This window comes from Thalassophryne amazonica, chromosome 18 (assembly GCF_902500255.1).
Source record: "Thalassophryne amazonica chromosome 18, fThaAma1.1, whole genome shotgun sequence".
NCBI lineage: Eukaryota > Metazoa > Chordata > Actinopteri > Batrachoidiformes > Batrachoididae > Thalassophryne > Thalassophryne amazonica.
The window spans coordinates 60,743,687-60,762,900 of record NC_047120.1 but is presented as its reverse complement, the minus strand read 5'-3'; the positions used below and the strand labels follow the sequence as shown (position 1 = coordinate 60,762,900).

General features: G+C 40.1%; 2 protein-coding genes and 1 long non-coding RNA gene across 3 annotated transcripts in view; 2 read left to right on the top strand and 1 right to left on the bottom strand.

Annotated features, from left to right (window-relative positions):
- heatr1 (HEAT repeat containing 1) overlaps window positions 1-19,214 on the top strand; it is an 82,405-nt gene that overhangs the window by 51,965 nt on the left and 11,226 nt on the right. The gene's annotated exons all lie outside the window — the stretch shown is intronic.
- On the bottom strand, window positions 1,330-5,520 carry LOC117530390. The gene is made up of 4 exons (XR_004566354.1): window positions 5,488-5,520; window positions 5,070-5,071; window positions 1,547-1,635; window positions 1,330-1,340 (listed from the first exon to the last, which is right to left on the bottom strand). It is a non-coding gene; the product is annotated as an uncharacterized LOC117530390 (long non-coding RNA).
- Window positions 1,341-12,126, top strand: LOC117530389 (arginase-1-like). The gene is made up of 8 exons (XM_034193244.1): window positions 1,341-1,491; window positions 1,567-1,639; window positions 5,490-5,664; window positions 8,050-8,209; window positions 8,348-8,442; window positions 8,640-8,744; window positions 9,528-9,664; window positions 10,808-12,126. The coding sequence occupies exons 1-8, from the start codon at window positions 1,366-1,368 to the stop codon at window positions 10,996-10,998; spliced, it is 1,062 nt and encodes a 353-aa protein (XP_034049135.1). The 5' UTR covers window positions 1,341-1,365; the 3' UTR covers window positions 10,999-12,126.

Below are 19,214 nucleotides of genomic sequence, written 5' to 3'. Positions count from 1 at the left end.
ACAAGTCCAAATGCCAGGGTCTGTCATGATCTGGGGTTGTATCAGTGCCCTTAAAAAAGGTAATATACACTTCTGTGATGGCAGCATTAATGCAGAAGACTACACTGAGATTCGAGAGCGACATATCCTGTCCTCATGATGACATCTTTTCCAGGGACGTCCATGCATTTTTTTTTCAGCAAGACGATGCAAAACCACATTCTGCACACATAACAACGGTATGGCTGCAGAAGAAGTAGGTACAAGGAGTGCAGTGGCTTGCAAATCTACAAGGAGTGCAGTGGCTTGCAAATCTATGATGTTTTGGCATAATCCTGCTAACAGAGACATAAACAGATAAACACCAACAATGTATTACGTCCTTGATGGATGTAATAAATCTGCATCTTCTGGCGTTTTAGGTTTAAACTGGTTCTAAAATGTATCCCACATAGTGATGCCAGAAACAGTTTTGCTTTTTTACTTTTATTGTATGAACCAGTTGCCACATCAGATGATTCATTCTACTGGAACATTAATGATTCACTCTTTTCAAAAGGCTTGAAACATGATCACAGATAGACAAGTTTGATTTGCATTAAATTGTAATTATTCAGGGACAATTTCTCTCTCTCTCTCTCTCTCTCTCTCTCTCTCTCTCTCTCTCTCTCTCTCTCTCTCTCTCTCTCTCTCTCTCTCTCTCTATATATATATATATGAATATATATATATATATATATGAATATATATATATATATATATGAATATATATATATATATATATGAATATATATATATATATATATGAATATATATATATATATATATATGAATATATATATATATATATATATGAATATATATATATATATATATATGAATATATATATATATATATATATGAATATATATATATATATATGAATATATATATATATATATGAATATATATATATATATGAATATATATATATATATATATATATATATATATATATATATATATATATATATATATATATATATATATATATATATATATATATATATATATATATATATATATATGAATATATATATATTCATATATATATATATATATATTCATATATATATATATATATATATATATATATATATGAATATATGAAGATTCAAACACCTTCACGTGGGGTTGGGCCTTAATCTGTGGTTTTTCTGGCCGTGTCTGGCCCGAGGGGCGCGTGTCTGAGCCAAGGTGGCAAAGGTTTCAATTTTGATAAAACATCGCCCCCAGTGGTCACTTAAAGCAAAGCAAGATAACGGACACACCCCGGAGGACCTGGTGACGTCACGCTGGCTATATATGCCGGTGTCTCGCGCTGTCCGGTATTAGAGCTGGTCAGAATGAGAAGCGCGAGACTCCTGGCAAGGCGCACGCTGAGCGTGTCCTACGCGCAGCGGCAGGTGCACACGCAGCAGAAGCCCGCGCCCGCAGTGGGCATCATCGGTGCGCCTTTCAACAAGGGACAGGTGAGCACGCGCCCAGGTGTTCCCTCATACCTGTGTGAGGTCTGTGTGATGTAACCTTAACCTTGTCGCCCGCAGCCCAGAGACGGAGTGGAGATGGGACCGGGTGTGATCCGGCAAGCGGGAGTGGTGGACAAACTCAAGGCTCTAGGTGACGTCATCAGTGATCCAAATATCTGTTTATATTTAACGGTGGAGACTTTAAACTGTTCAGAGTTCTAAGAGCGAGAGGAAAAGTTTACATAAAAGAAGTGAGAGCAGACAGATGGTATAAAAGAAAGAAACAAACAACAGACAGGACTTTTAAAAAGGATGCAGCGCATCAGGGTATCGGTTTGCCTGAGGGGGCAAATAATATATAATCTAGTCTATAATAATATATACAGACTGATCAAAACAATTATGGGAAGATACTGTTCCTTTGTGTATTTTGAGCAGTGTATGTTACTAAGTTGGCAGCACGGTGGCTTAGTGGTTCGCACTGTCGAAGGTCTTGTGTTCAAATCCGTGCTGGTTCTCTCTGTGGAGTTTGCACGAGGAACACAGCGCTGACTTTGATGAATGTTTGGAGAAAAGTGAGCAGGGATGGTTCTATCTTTGTTTCACATTTCACTTTCATGTGTTATCATGTTTTTATATGTTGTCATATATACAGGTTTTTTTTTTTGTTTGTTTTGCATAATTAATTATCTGCACAATAAACAAAACAAATGGTGGCCATTAGAATCTGCCGGTAGTTTGCTGCAGTTATGTTCTCCTCATGTTGGTGTGGGTTTACTCCGGTGAACCCCGCCTCTCATCCAGTGATCTCACCTTAACCCCGCCCTTCACCAAGTGACCTAACTCTGACCCCACCTCTCACCCGGTGACCTCACCCTAACCCCTGTTTTACTGGAATAAGTGGGTTTGTAACATGAGTGGATGAATATCTGTTTAATTTATATAATGTCAGGAAGGTGAAAAGAAATGTTGAGGATCAAAATGTGACTTGAGGAAGGAGGTTCATGGATGTGGTGAGGAGAACATGTGACTGAGGTCAGGGTCAGGTGGGCGATCCGCTGTGGTGCCGCCTCACAGGAGCAGTACTTGTCTCTTAAATTCTTTAATCTGTAATACTTTTATCTTCACATCATCTTTCTCTCCGACATCCCTTTATCTTATCGCTCCATCACCTCATCTCTTTTTTCTTACTCTCTCTTCATTTTTACTTTTACTTTCACTTTCTCACTTGTCTCCATTTTCTCCCTCATTCTCTCTACCTCTGTTCATCCAGCCATTAGTCACCATCTTTTGTTGGCCACGACTGTCCGCAGAGCTGCACATAGATTTCTGCATTTTAATTACATTGAAAATTTCCATTCAGATGAGAGACTTTTCTCTATTTATGTCGTTCTCTCATCTTTTATTGACCTTCCTTTTTTTTCTTCATTTTTCTGTCTCTCTTTTTTTTTTTTTTTTGACTTGGAGACCTTTTCTGTTTTTCACTGATCGTTGGTGTTTCACTGCTCAGAGTCAGACTTTATAACGACTGTATTAAAAAAGGAAATGATGCAACAGTTCAGCGTGTCTCCCGGAAAGACTCAGAGCGCGTGCCAAAGCTGCACATCGTGCACCGCGCTCAGAGCGTGTGCCTGTGCCAAAGCTGCACGTCATGGCCAGACGTTTACAGTCTAGACAAGAACTGTAACTGTGTGTGTGTGTGTGCGATTTTTACACTTGTCACAGCATAAATATAACCAGGTTCACTGTAGTCAACTGCCACTAAATGTTACTTATGGTAATCTGACATGTAAGACTGACATCAAGATTAGTGAAGCTCTTTTTGAGAAACTCAATAAAATGTCCAACTGGCTAAAATAAAGTTTCAACAAATAAACGGATCAAGAATCCACATCCAGATAATCAGCAAAGTGAAATGGTTTTAGAGAGGGGTCAAAGAGGCATTCTATGTGAAACAGCTGAAACCCAGCCTTAACTGGGGAGGAAGTCTGAGACACGCTTTGTCCCCTGTTTACAATGGGGTACTCAAGTCAAAGCAGTTTCAGTCTTTTGTTCATGGTAATGAGTCATTCACGTCATCAGCAGAGTCATCAAGGGAGCCATCAGGAGAGGTGTCCGTCCCATCATTAGGAGGGACAGCTGCCCTGTCATTAGGAGGGTGCTAACTAGAGCACAATAGTTGCTAATTAGAGCTATTGTTTAGTCACTAGCCTATAGCAGTCAGCCTCTCAGTAGGAGGGGTCTGGTTAGGTTTAAAACTCCAGCTTTTGTGGCTTCTGTTTATTCTTCTCTACAAGAGTCAAGACAGAAGTCAGACTACCAGAGCAAGAATTTTAGCTGAGGAAGCTTCTGCGATTTGAAGCGAAGCTTTCGTGACATCCTCACATCAAGCAACCCAGTCCAGTCGAAGATTCAAGCTTCTCTACTAAGCAATGTGAAAGTGGTTATTTCTGCCAATTTAATCGGTGTAAGAATGTTGAACAGTCCTTGCTCTGCCCCTTCATCTACAGCTACGAATTTCAGTTTTGTTTTTGTTTTTTTGTATAATTACCATTTAGTGAACCAATTATGGAGCATTTAATCAGCGATTAACTTTCCAGCTCCCAAAGCGGGGGGGATGCGGCGTACAGCTAAATGATGGTGGCGCTCACCTGAGTGATGGCAAGCTGTCAGTGTCGCGGCATTATGCCGCCTCTATAGGCAACGTAGAAAGCGGCGAGTTTCTTCTGGATCTGTTCGACTCCGTGTGCATCAAACACTCAGTGTCAAGCGCCATCATCTGGCAGTTCAGTAGAATTACACCTTAAACATCAACTGCCGTCCTCCCGTATTGTTAATCCTGTTGTCCTCACGGCACCACCTTGGTGCCATCCAAGGGTTTAATTAGGTTCTGCTACTAACCTATAAAATTATTCATGGACTGGCACCTCCCTACCTAGCTGACCTAATTGAACCTTACATACCGGCCCGGGCTTTACGTTCTCAGGGTGCAGGACTACTTTGTGTCCCTAACGTGAATAAGAAGTCTGCGGGTCACAGAGCTTTCTCTTATCGTGCCCCTGTTCTGTGGAATGATCTCCCTGCATCAATAAAACAGTCAGATTCTGTGGAGATTTTCAAGTCCAGACTTAAGACGCACTTATTTTCCCTTTCATATGGCTAGCATACTGGTACAGTTTTGTTTTACTCTTTTAATTCATTTATTAGTAATTGGAGCGGGCTGCGGCCTCAACTTCACCTAAATTCTGGGTCTTTTAGTGAAGTTTAGGGCTAGTGGCCGGCGATCACCTTAGTATTTCTCTGTTTTTCTTGTTATTTAATGCTGGCAAATTATACAGTATTTTTTTGTCTTTCTGATGCCTCATTCTGTTTTTTCTCTCTGTTTAAGGTGCAGCTCCATCCAGAGATGGGAGTTCTATTCATGTTGGCGATCCTCCTGTCCTGTGTGCCAATAGCATTTTTATGTATATTCATCCATGAATTGTTCTGTAATTTATGTTTGTAGCATGGCCCAAGCAGAGGGTCACCCCTTTGAGTCTGTTCTGTTTGAGGTTTCTTCCTCAGAGGGAGTTTTTCCTTACCACTGTTGCTCTGGGGGTTGGTAAGGTTAGACCTTACCTGTGTGAAGCGCTTTAAGGCAACTCTGTTGTGGTTTGGCGCTATATAAATGAAAATAAATTGAAATTGAAATTGAATTGTTGGTTTACTATTATGTGTTATTTTAATTTATACAGAAACCTTTAGAAATGTACAAGTAACTCAGATGTTTTTTAAACCAGTAAAATATTCAAACTTAATGGTGTTAACTGGATTTTTAATATTACATATTTTAAGATATTTGATTATTTGGGGAAATGCAATGAGCTGTTCACAATCATTTGATGGAAAATAGACTCAGTGATTTATTGATTGCAGTTGAAGTAAAAAATGAATCAATACTGAAGATTTTGAGTGTCAATTAATGACATTAAAATGTAAATTGTGCATTTGTTTGTCAACAGGTTGCGTAGTGAAGGATTATGGAGATTTGGATTTTCCACCGGTGCCGAACGACCCTCCAGTGAGCGGGGCGAAGAACCCCTTGGCGGTGGGTGGAGCCAATTTTACCCTGTCAAAGAAAGTGCAGTTGGCAAAGATGGATGGGAACATCAGTGTGATGCTCGGTGGAGACCACAGGTGATCACATGACATCTGCAAGGACTCTGAAGCATTTTATTTTTCACTGAGGACGGACACCGGTCTGTCCAAGTGGTTCTCCAGTCAGGTCCCAAAGCAGTTTCCCCGAGTTTGTACGCTTCCAAACCTCATCTGCTTTTTGTCTTTAGGAAAGAAATTAAACTACAAGTCAAATAATTTTATTTTTCATGTTTGAGTTAGTTTTTTTTTTTTTTTTTTTTTGGTGAATTTTTATGTACATGTTAAAAAGTAATTATTTTCGTTTGGTTGCTCTCGTTTGCGGATCCTGCATGGATCCACGTTTTGGTTTTTCACAACTTTTTAGTGCAGCAAATAACTGAAACAATACTTCACATGGTGATATAAGCACCAAATCTAGCACAAATTCTCCTTAGATATTGCTCTTTTGAAAAAACTGACGGGCTACTTTAATTTTCAATAGGCGGCCATGTAGGGGTCAATTGAAGAATTACACAGGGGTTAAAATATAATCATGCTCCAATCATATTGAAAACTACACCACATTATTTGTCTTATCATGAAGATTCAAAAAGGTATAGTTTGGACTATCTATGACTGAATGTTATGGAGTTATGGGGTAAAAACATTAAGAATGGTGACAAAGTTTAATTTCAATTTATTACATGGTACGTCATTTTGCCGGCTTCTGATTGGCCCATTCGCTACTTTCTGAGGCGTACCTTACGCCGAGTTGACCGCTGGTGAAGTCGAGTACACTTCGCGTGCAGCGTACTGCTAGCCAATCGAGTGACGCCTTCTAACGATAACGACCAATCAGATAACGCCTACTTGGGCCTGCTTCAAGTTGCGTCGTGCGTCGTCATGACGACGCCATGTACACAATGTAAAAACTAAGGGCACAGAAAACAAAACAAAAAAAAAAAAAACGCTGCTGGCTGCAGCCTCGGTTTTCTCTCACAAATGTGTTTAAATACAGTCCATAAAAGTCCTACTCACAGACTGATTGACAAGACATGTCCACATCAAGTATAACTCCAGACAAGTCCACTCACAAGAGGGTTCGTTCGCTGGCGTGCGCACGCGCATCTCGCGGTCCAAGTAGGAAAGATTAAACTATAACAGAACTCAGAGCGTAGACCTGCAGCTCAGCACAGTCTGTCTACAGCCAAACTGCACTCTGATTCCTCTGTGCAAAGAACCTGCAGGCTGCGTTCTCACCTCCTCTCTGCCCCCTGCTGCGCGCACCTGACGCAGACATTCCTGCATCGTCATGACACCACAGGAAGCTCAAAACAGCCCCGTGTGAAAGGGGCTTTAGAGCTTGTGCTCATGAAGTATTTTGGACCTGTTGGTGCAGTATGACAGTAATAATAAAAGGCTGAAACTTGAGATTGATTTTTCAGTTTTATTATGTTTGACAAACTCACAATTTTCTTGTTTACCATATAATAAAACAGTTATAGACTTTTAATTTCGGTGTACCCGTGATTATGCGGACCTGGTCAGGATGGAGTTCACCGAGGCCTTGAGGTGAACTCCATCCTGACTTTTGATGAGGTACACCTCATCAAAAGTCTATAACTGTACATTGTACAGGGGTCAAAAGTTAAACTTGCTCCAATTTTAGTAAAAAATGGTGCAAATTGTTGATTGAGCTGCTTGAATTAATAAATGAAATAGTTTTGACCGTGCTGAATGCTTGGTCTCTAAAGTAAAGTTCAAATCATGTTCACATCCATTGAATTCTATGACATGTGACATATGTTACCCCATAACGTGATAACTAAGCATGATTTATGAGTGCAAACTATTCCTTTTTGAAACCCTATTAACCAATAATTTGGATCACCTTTGAACAAAATTGGAGCAACTCTAACTTTTGACCCCTATACAAACATTCTTGTTGTTTTTATCCCATAACTCTATAGAATTCAGTCATACATAGTCCAAACTATACCCTTTTGGAATCTTTACAATCAGACACATAATGTGGTATAATTTTCAATATGACTGGGCATTTTTATATTTTGACCTCTATGTAATTCTTCAATTGACCTCTTCATGGCCGCCTATTGAAAATTAAAGTGGCAGTTTTTTCAAAAGAGTAATATCTAAGGTGTACTTTTGCCAAATTTGGTGCTTGTATCACCATTTGAAGGATTCCTCTGTAAATATTCTGTTATCTGCTGCACTGTTTACACCAGATTCTCTTCCTGACATGCCTCCAGGTATACATGGAGAATAGGGCACAGGCAGCATTGAACCGAGGACTTTACTGGAAGACAAAACCTGAACAGCTGGTCCACCATGTACACTAATATTTAAAAAAAATCAGTAAAACAGACAAAAAACAGGTGTGTTGTCTCCGAGTATCAGGAACTCTTTCTTCTTTTCTGTATTCAGTTTGGGGATCGGATCCATTGCTGGGCACACAAAAGCAGTGGGCGAAGTGGCCGTGGTGTGGGTCGACGCTCACTCTGACATCAACACGCCACTGACATCAACCACTGGAAACATGCATGGCCAACCCATCTCCTTCCTGATCCATGAGCTGCATGCTAAGGTCAGTCCAAGATCTGGACGAAAGAGCCGGGTTGAAACGCCACAGTGACGGGGTTATTGATGGTTTCACGCTACAGTAACAGGGTTCTTCACATGTTTTTGTCTGATGTTGATTAATAAACTTCTCTTGTCTGTCCAGGTTCCAGCTCTGCCAGGCTTTGAGTGGCTCAAACCGTGTCTTTTGTCCAAAAATCTGGTGTACATCGGTCTGAGAGATGTGGATCCTGGAGAGCAGTAAGTTTCTTTATCTGGGTGGGAGGGAGGGAGTACTAACCTTTGACCCTTGATATCATTTGACTGGCTTAGTGGGAGGTATCTGGTTGTCCCAAAAGTCCTTTGGCTCAAATTCATGGACATGCCCCCTAAGTGCAGTGTGACTCAAAGACCTAGTTGCAAACTTGTACTTGATTATTTTTTATCTTTTTGTACAGCTGCATGCTGAAGTGGCTGGGCGTGAAGGCATACTCCATGACCGAGATTGATCAACTCGGCATTGCCAAAGTGATGGAAGAGACGTGCGACTACGTCTGTGATAAGTAAGACCTGTTTGGACGTGCCCATACAGTGTGAATGAATGAATAATAACTCAGCGATGTGATTTGAGCAGAAATCAAAAAAATCATTCATTGTTTCATTAGGCAATTATTTATTAAATATTTTAAAATGGTTTTACCCAAATTGCAAATTGCTAAAAACCTGAGTTAAATATACAGTGCATGCAGAAAGTATTCACAGCGCTCCACTGCTTTCACATTTTTTGTTACAGCCTTATTCCAGAATGGATGAAATCTTTTTTCTTTTCCCCTCAAAATTCTACACACACAATACACCTTAATGTAAAAAAGTTTTTTTTCTAAATTTATTAAAACTAAGAAAACTAAGAAATCACATGTACGTGTGATATCTTATTTTTTTTTTAAATAAATTTGCAAAAAAAAATCACAAAAAAACTTGTCATGTTGTCATTATAGGGTGTTGTGAATACAGTTGAGGGGGAAATGAATTTACTCATAACAAAATGTTAAAAAAGTGAAGCACTAGTTTTATTTTCAGCTGCTTTTCCCCCTTGTAACTTGTGCAAACGTGTATTTTTGAAATGTCATAAATGTGGAAGAACAACAAAGGACACACCTTTAGTTGCTGCATAGTGCTAAAGGACCTTTTAGTGCAACTGTTTGAAAGTGGATTGAGTGATCCATTAACCATCTGCAGTGATACAAGACAGACATATGGCAGTTATTGAAATAATTCACTGAGTATGATTTTTGTTTTCATGAAGTTTTGTCTGATCATCATTAAATTATTTAATGTGTCAACAGACTAAAGAAACCAATTCACATGAGCTATGACGTTGATGCCATTGACCCCACTGTTACCCCGGCAACCGGAACACCTGTGGTTGGAGGTTTGACCTACAGGGACGGGATCTACATCACCGAAGTCATTCACCAAACTGGTACGAATCACCAACATTCCACACACATCATACAGTTTGTCTAAACAGGGACCCCTAAGGGTTACATTATTCTAAATATGTTCGGCTTCTGGATTTGATGCTCAGATGGGCGGCTCCAAGTGTCACCATCTTGGTCAAATCTTAACTCCGCCTTCCTGCCAGCCAACCCATAAATGGGTAAAGAGGAGGATCGTGGGCAAGACTGGTGTGATTTACACAAGATGAATTAAGATCAAACATGCCCCATCTGAAAGCTACCAAACAAGATAAGTTAATAGGCTAACTTTGGTTTGGGTGTTTAAGGAATGTTTTTTGGTTTTGATAACGGATGGCTTGTGTGCGGAGATTAAAATGTATGACGGACTTGGTGTCTCAGCATCACATCATCAGTGGACCCAGTGTTAACATGCTACTTCCGAATTATTGCTAACATATAAATTAAAACATTCTAAAACTTCAGTCAGTGAAAATACTGGAGCACAGACTTCTTTCATGGTCAGTGAATCTGTAAAGTATTCACAGCATTGTTTATTTTATGTTAAAGCCAATAAAGCCAAAAATGGAGTAAATTCCTTTTTCCCTCGAAATTCTACTCACAACACCCCATAATGACAACATGAAAAAGATTTTTTGAAATTTTTGCAAATTTATTAAAAAATAAAAAAAACTAAGAAGTCACATGTACATAAGTATTCACATCTTTTGCTCAATACTTTGTTGATGAACCTTATTATATTTCACAAAACACTCAAAAAGTACAAACAGTCACCGCGTCAAATCCACAGCAGCTGCTAGCCACTACTAGTGGGGCCCTGACTGTAGCCACAGGTGTCACTCAAAGTGATCAAACCCCCCAATTATTCATAACTTTTTGGCTTAAAATAGCTTGAACTGACGAGTTACAGTTTTGAAATTTGGGCAGGAGCAGCAGCAAAAGGCTGCTGACATATAAAAAAAAAACCTGTTCATGTTCTTTCTGGTTGGACAATGAGTTATATTGGGGAGACGTCTGACTCTGATGTAAAGTGTTGTACATTCTGTTGTTAGAATTAATTTACAGAGCACCAAACGATGGTGAGATGTCTCACTCTGACTGTCAGACTGAAGCGGTTCCAGATTGGCTGACGTGTTGTCATCCTGCAGGTCAGCTCTCTGCACTGGACGTGGTGGAGGTGAACCCTAAGAAGATCCAGAACGAGGATGGCATCAAGTCCACTGTTAACACAGCCGTCGACGTGGTGCTTGGCTGTTTTGGACGTCAGCGTGAAGGAAACCACCCGCCTGACTATGTGATACCCGAGCCAGCCGCGCCGCTCTCAGGTTCTTCTCGTTGATGCAAAACCGCTTAGATCGTTAGCCTGACTACAAATCAGTTTTTAATCTTCTGCTCATTAGCACAAATATTTTAAGTTGCGGAGGTGGGGGGGTGTTGAATCACATTACATAGAATTCCTGCTATGCTGCTTTTTTTAATGCATCCAGACTGTGAAGAGATGGTATTTGGGAGAGGTTCAGCATTTGGTCATGAAAAAGTGAAGCCAAAGGTTAAAAATTTTGTCAGGTGACATAATTTGAAAGCAGACTGCAGTTAATAAGGGGGCAGAGCCAGAAAGGTGATGGAATGCAGCTGGGTTAGTGTTTCAGGCTTAAATGTAAATGTGATGTTGACTCCCAGCAGACACATTAGTGATCTGTCTGTTTTTAAACCGTCAGAGTATCTGTATGTTTTACGGCGGAATCTGACATACAGCGGCGGGGTTGAATAACCTCATTCCAGTCAGCCACTAAAGGGCGTCAGCAGTGTTTTGGCTCCACTTTTTTACCTTTCTGTGCAGTAAACTGATTCAATGTGAAGCAACATTATCACTCGGTCTTCCTGTGTTCACCAAGTCAGTTTATCTGCTTTTACAAATGCAGACTTTCAGCCAATAATCAGGAAAAAAAAAGTTTAATTCAAAATAACTAAGCAAAAATAATAATAATAAATGCAATGTATCACCAAGCAAAAAGCTATTGTGCCTTTCAGAGTGAATGAGAGTTTTTGTTTTGTACAAACTGTCTGTGACCTGAAGTCACCCAGCGTGGGTTTGATGACCTAATGTGCACTGATCTCCAACTGCAGATTTACTTTTTTTTTTTAAGCACTTTCATGTAGAATTTCAACAGTTTATTAAAACCATTCCAAGTGTTTGAAATTGTATTCTCTCCAGCGTGCTGCCTTCAGGTGCTCTTCACGCAAGTTTATGCACTGATTCTGCCTCTTTTTCTCCCAGTGGTCTGAATACTGAGTTTGTGGAATGTTCAAATCTGAGGTTTGAGCTCGAGCGAGTGGTGCTTTAGTTACTAACATTCACGTCAGCCTGCTATTGTACTGAATAACAGTGATTTCTGACGATTCCTGCATTTGAATGCAGCAGCACTAAAACATACAGCTTTAAAAAAATAAAGATTTTTAATGTTCAGTACTTGTGTGCATCTGTTCTCTCTCTCACACACACACACACACACACACGTGCACAGATCTGGTTTACACTGAAACTCGTGCATCCTCTGACAGAACCAAAACTAGTCTTCACATCTTTTACAACCTGGAACTTTAAAGCAAACTGTTTTCCAGGACCACCCGCTGGAATCCAATTTCACATATTCTGTCCTCAGTCACTCTTTAAATCAAATCCAGAAATTTTATCTGCTGAATTCATGCAAATAAGAAACTTGAGCTTGTTGGAAACATGACTAAAATCCTAACCAGTCATTTATAGTACGAGTAAACAGACGACACCGTGTTTTATGTGGATGTGGTGAACAGATTTATTTGGGGCGTCAGAATAAGTTTGAAAATGTGTTCAACTTTCGGTTTTCTATAAAATCAACTATTCGCATGTCATGTGACCAGTGAAGCATCAGATTATTATTACTGCACATTCTTATGATCTGACATAAATTTGGTTTTGTTTCTGAGCTTCCTTCTGGAGTTACAATCACTTTAAATACCCAGATTGTGCTAGAAGTGACTCAATGATGGAAGAAAACCCTCAAATATTTACAAAAGATTTTCTTGACTGTTTACATTTATATCTGAGAAATTACAGTTCAAGTAGTTCTTTGGCTGAAAGAGTTGGCAAATTATAATACCATCTGAAGCTATCATGTCGAAATCTCATAGATCTTCTGGAGGTCATAAGTGGCCCCTCACATGAAAATTCAGTGAGGTATATCTTATATATTACATTCCAATTCTAAGGTGGAACTATGCCAGTATACAAAGGTACATCTAAATATCTAAAAAGGAAGACTAAAATAGGAGAGTAGAAAAGAGTAGAGTAGAGCCACTTAGGTGCCTGGTCTTGAGAACCAGGGATGGTTGTTTGGATTGTTTGGACATCTTTGGGTTATACTTCCCACACATCGGCCAATCCTTGCAAAATCCTATGAACATATGCAGGACAAATAGATTGACAAAGTCGTGGTAGGAAACTTTTTTCCAATTAAAATTAGAGAAATGGTGCACAAAAATATCAGCTTGAGGGTTAACATGGTGTGATTCTATTTGGAATAGCAAACACCAGCAGCAGACCTGAATGTGCTTCTGGTTCTGGTTCAGACTAAAAATAAAACCAGGGCATCAAGCCTGACACATTAAGGTTTCCAGGCTTCAGTTTCAGTCCCACAGACAAGCCATTATGCAACCAGGAGTTCTTAGAAAGCAACCAGGTTGGTGTGTGTGTCAACAAAACATCCAGGCACACTGAAAATTAACAAATGTTTTCACTCGTAGGACTTTAGACTTTAGTCTGCAGTGAAAATCCCCTCAAAGTTCAGCATGCCACAAACCTCCTCCCTTTGATATACAACCCCTGGCAAAAATTATGGAATCACCGGCCTTGGAGTTCATTCAGTTGTTTAATTTTGTAGAAAAAAAGCAGATCACAGACATGACACAAAACTAAAGTCGTTTCAAATGGCAACTTTCTGGCTTTAAGAAACACTATAAGAAATCAGGAAAAAAAATTGTGGCAGTCAGTAACGGTTACTTTTTAGTCCAAGCAGAGGGAAAAAAATATGGAATCACTCAATTCTGAGGAAAAATTATGGAATCATGAAAAAAAGAACGCTCCAACACATCACTAGTATTTTGTTGCACCACCTTTGGCTTTTATAACAGCTTGCAGTCTCTGAGGCATGGACTTAATGAGTGACAAACCGTACTCTTCATCAATCTGGCTCCACCTTTCTCTGATTGCTGTTGCCAGATCAGCTTTGCAGGTTGGAGCCTTGTCATGGACCATTTTCTGTTTTCTGTCTTGACGCTTTGATGTCTTCCTTGGTCTACCAGTATGTTTGCCTTTAACAACCTTCCCATGTTGTTTGTATTTGGTCCAGAGTTTAGACACAGCTGACTGTGAACAACCAACATCTTTTGCAACATTGCGTGATGATTTACCATCTTTTAAGAGTTTGATAATCCTCTCCTTTGTTTCAATTGACATCTCTCATGTTGGAGCTATGATTCATGTCAGTCCACTTGGTGCAACAGCTCTCCAAGGTCTCCTTTTTAGATGCAGACTAACGAGCAGATCTGATTTGATGCAGGTGTTAGTTTTGGGGATGAAAATGTACAGGGTGATTCCATAATTTATTCCTCAGAATTGAGTGAGTCCATATTTTTTTCCCTCTGCTTGGTCTAAAAAAGTAACCGTTACTGACTGCCACAATTATTTTTCCTGATTTCTTATAGTGTTTCTTAAAGCCAGAAAGTTGCCATTTGAAATGACTTTAGTTTTGTGTCATGTCTGTGATCTGCTTTTTTTCTACAAAATTAAACAACTGAATGAACATCCTCTGAGGCCGGTGATTCCATAATTATTGCCAGGGGTTGTATAAATGAGCCTATTCAATGAGCTGAGAACCTGCCAGCTAAAATTCTTGCTCTGGTAGTCTGACTTATATCTTGACTCTTGTAGAGAAGAATAACAGAAGCCACAAAAGCTGGAGTTTTAAACCTAACCAGACCCCTCTTACCGAGAGGCAGACTGCTATTGGCTAGAGACTAAACAATTGCTCTAATTAGCACCTATTGTGCTATAGTTAGCACCCTCCTAATGACAGGGTAGCTGTCCCTCCTAACAATGGGACTGACGCCTCTCCTGACATCACCTTGTTTTACACATCTTCTGAAGCACCTTTTCTGAGGAAGAGTGCAGGGGAAATGAAGCAGGTGCGCAGGGATTTCAGCAAACACAGGTGACAAGGGTGATGTGTTCCCAGTCTGGACTTTGATGATAACAGCAACTCACAGAGAGCATTAATGTTAAAGACAGCAGTAGGGTAACTGCAACCATTATGCTAATCAGACAAACACAGAGATGGAGACACAAACCTGCAGAGAGACAAAGACACGCACATGGCAAGACACACACAGAAATTAGAGAAATGAACACACAAAGAGAGACAGAGACACAGACACACACAGACAGGGAGACAAACCCACAGAGACACACACACAGCGAGACAGAGACACAAACCCACAAAGAGACAGATGCACAAACCTGCAGAGAGAGAGTGAGACGGAGACAGACAGTGCACACACAGAGAGACGGGGAGACACGCAAACGCACACAGAAAGAGACAGCGAGACATGTTATGCACATAGAGAGATAGGGAGACACGCAAATGGACAGAGAGAGAGGGAAAATACGTAACACACAGAGAGAGACAGGGAGACATGTTAAGCATACAGAGAGAGACAGGGAGACATGTTACACAGAGAGAGAGAGAGAGAGACAGGGAGACATGTTAAGCACACAGAGAGAGACAGGGAGACTTGCAAAAGCACAGAGAGTAAACAGAGTGGGTCGCGGCCTCAACTTTATCTAAAGTCTGGGGCTTTTAGTGAAGCTTAGGTCTAGTGGCCGGTGATCACCTTAGTATTTCTTCTGTTTTTCTTGTTGCTTATTGCTGACAAATAATGCTGTATTTGTTGTCTTTCTGCTGCCTGATTCTGGTTTTTTTTTTTCTCTGTTTGAGGTGCGGCTCCATCCAGAAGTGGGAGTGGGTGTCTTCTAAAATTTCCTGTATAAAATTGTATTGTCAACTGTGTCTGTAGCATGTCCCAAGCAGATGGTCACCCCTTTGAGTCTGGTCTGCTTGAGGTTTCTTCCTAAAATCATCAGAGGGAGTTTTTCCTTACCACTGTCACCTGTGTGCTTGCTCTAGGGATCGGTAAGGTTACACCTTACTTGTGTGAAGTACCTTGAGGCAACTTTGTTGTGATTTGGTGCCAAATAAATGAAATAAATTGAATTGAATTGGCAGAGAGAGAGACAGGGAGATGCACAAATGCACACAGACAGGGAGACACTCAAACGCACACTAATACCGCAACACTAAATTATAACGGGAAAACAAGTTCCCTTGTTTCCCTCGGGGTCACCACAGCAAATTAGATATGAATTTGTATGTTGATTTAGCACAAGTTTCACACCAGATGTGCTTGCCAGTTCACTAACCGCATTATCTTCTCTTCTGCCATTCCGTCAATCCTTAGATGACTATGGCACTGACATGAGATTTTTCCACATTGTCCTGTCCCGAGTTAGTTGCACAGCTTCTTCCATGCTTATGCCATTATCTTAAGGTCTTCCTGTATATTATTCATCCATGTCTTTGCCTGTCGTACTCTTCTTCTCCGTCCAGGAATATAGCAGTGCAGGACTCTTGTCGGTAATCTTCCCTGCTTCATTCTTTTAACATGATCAAACCACTTTAGCCTCTTCTTACGTGTAACATCAACCACTGTTTCTTTGTCTCACGAATTCATTTCTAATTCTATCTCTTCTGGTTACCTTCAGCATTCTTCAGAACTAGTTTTTTTCCATAGTTTGTAGCCTTCTTTCCTCACTACCCAGCATTCCGAACTATATATCAGTACTGGCAATACCAATGATTTATAAACCATATATTTACTTCCCGTTGATATATCCTTAGCCCTCCAGATTTTGTGTAGTTTTCCAATCTCTGCTTAGGCAAGCACAATCTGTTTGTTTATGTCTGCCATACATTTGCCATCTTCTGATGCCAAACGTCCTAGGTATGTGCATTCCTTTACTTGCTCCAAACTTCCATTACTCAGTGTGATGTTTATGTCGGCTCATTGTTTTCCAACAGTCATAACCTTGGTCTTCCGTTCATTTATTTTCAAACAAAATCGTTCACTCTATCTGTTGTTTCTTGTAAGTGTGCTGGAGTCTCTGCAAACAGGTCAATGTCATCAGCAAAAGAAAGATTGTTGATTAGTTGTCCATCTGCACTCATGCCAATAGTACAGTCAGCTAGTGCTCTTTGCATCACAGCTTCAAGCAGTAAAAGGAAAAGGTATTGTGATAGATTGCAACCTTGATGAACTCTGGTGGTTACTGCAAACCAAGCTGTCAAGTTCCCATCAACCCTAACCGCTTGGACACCACTTCATAAGTAAATCTAAACCGATGTAGAAGGACACAGGCGGTGAAACGGAATCGCATGTTTTCAGATGCTCTGTGCACGAGCCGAGATATACACAGATGCGCTCAGGCCCATAAGTATTTGGATAGTGTCTCAGTACACCCAAAGTTAAAATTAAATGATTAAGATCTTGTGTCCATTTTCAGCTTTAACTCAATGTGTTTAAATAAAAAATATATATATATTGAAACTTCAAGACGTACACGTATTTATACACAGTTCCTTCATTTTCAGAGCCCAAAGGTATTTGGACAGACTGAGTAATATTATCAATATACAACCAGTTTTCTTTAAAAAAAAATTTTTAACCTTTTTTTCTGTTCTACCATGGAGGTGGTGTGATGAAACGGGGGAAAGTTGCTCTCTGCAGAGTTTCTCCACTCACAGCCACAGAAGCTGAGAACTCCTTCAGAGTGGCAGAGTCATCTTGGTGACTCCACAGGATGATGGAACATTGTGGTCCGGTGTTTTTGACTGATATTTGTCGTGTCGATTTATAAACAGACCTGTTGGGCTCTTCACCACAGAGATGAACTACTTTATTAGTTCATCATCAGAGAGTTACTTTGTATGGAGGGTCGCTGTGTTTCCTAAATTGAAGCTGAAACAAGTTTGATCAGAACTTTTCACAGAATTGTGGTTCTTGATGTAGGTGCAAGTTGAAATTTTGATTCATTTTACAGACACTGTTTATGAAGGTAAGTCGGAGGGTTGATACATAGAAATATCTCTGAGTTAATTTAAGTCATTCAGTAATCAACAGAAACAGTTTGGCAGGTTTGGAAGCTTCCAAAAGTCCACTGACAACAAGCTGTTGTGACTATGACTCGGGAAAATAGACAATGTTTCTGGTGTTTCACCAAGAGCAGGTGGCTCAGTGGGGTAGGAGACATACTATCAACCTATAGACAAGTGTTCAAGTCCAGATCAGGCTTGGGACAGGAAACTTCATCTACATTATCACTGTCCATCCAGTTGTAAATGCCTGGAGATGTAACCTGTGATGGACTGGCATCCCTTCCAGGGCAGGTGTCACGGGTGTGTGTTTGTCACCTAAATCGCTGGCAAAGGTACGAGTAGATTATCATGAACGAGGCCCAAGAAAGTGGATGTTGTGTCTGGGAGCATTTGGATGTGGTCTTTTAAAAATAAATGCATCAGTGACGTGAACCACATAAAGGGGAGGTGATGGTCTAGTGGTTAAGGTGTTGGGCTTGAGTCCAGAAGATCATGGGTTCAAATCCCCTCCTGACTGGAAAATTACTAAGGGCCCTCCTTTAATCCCCTATTGCTCCCAGTGTGTAGTGAGTGCCTTATATGGCAGCACCCTGACATCAGGGTGAATGTGAGGCATAACTGTAAAGCGCTTTGAGCATCTGATGCAGATGGAAAAGCACTATATAAATGCAGTCCATTTACCATTTATGCAAAACAACTGATGGAAGCAACACTTTGTTTCTTATGGCAAAGTACTATTCATCAGAGATCTGCATCACTTCTGCCAAAATCTGCATCTCCTTTAGTTTTATTTATTTATTTATTTTTTATTTTAGCAAAGATGACTGTTGCATGTTTGCAATTCACAATTTTTCTAAAATAGGCCAGATTTTCCGATGTATTGGTCCATTTGATCCTCACGTGTCTTGGAAGGAAAACAAGCAGGGCATGCATTTTCCAGCTTCCAAGAACAGCTGATCCATTGATTAAATAAAAACCAACAGTCTGCTGCATCCAAACAGGCTCTGAATGCAGTTTTAAATTAAAGTTTTAAAATAAGACTAAAATCAGCGCTGCTTTGAAAATAAACGAGAGCGATGCGCGCAGTACTGTTCAGTGTATGTATCGCAACACCTGTGACATTGTGCAGCATTCTAAAACATGAGTGCATCTTTTGATTTAATAACACTGTCATAACCACATCACAGTGTTTTTCTACCATTAGACCATAATGCAGCGTAAGCTCCTATAGCTTTCTTTAATGTCTAAACTCATAAGTCAGCAATAATAATAAAATAAATAAATATATCACTCACTCATTCACTGTCTC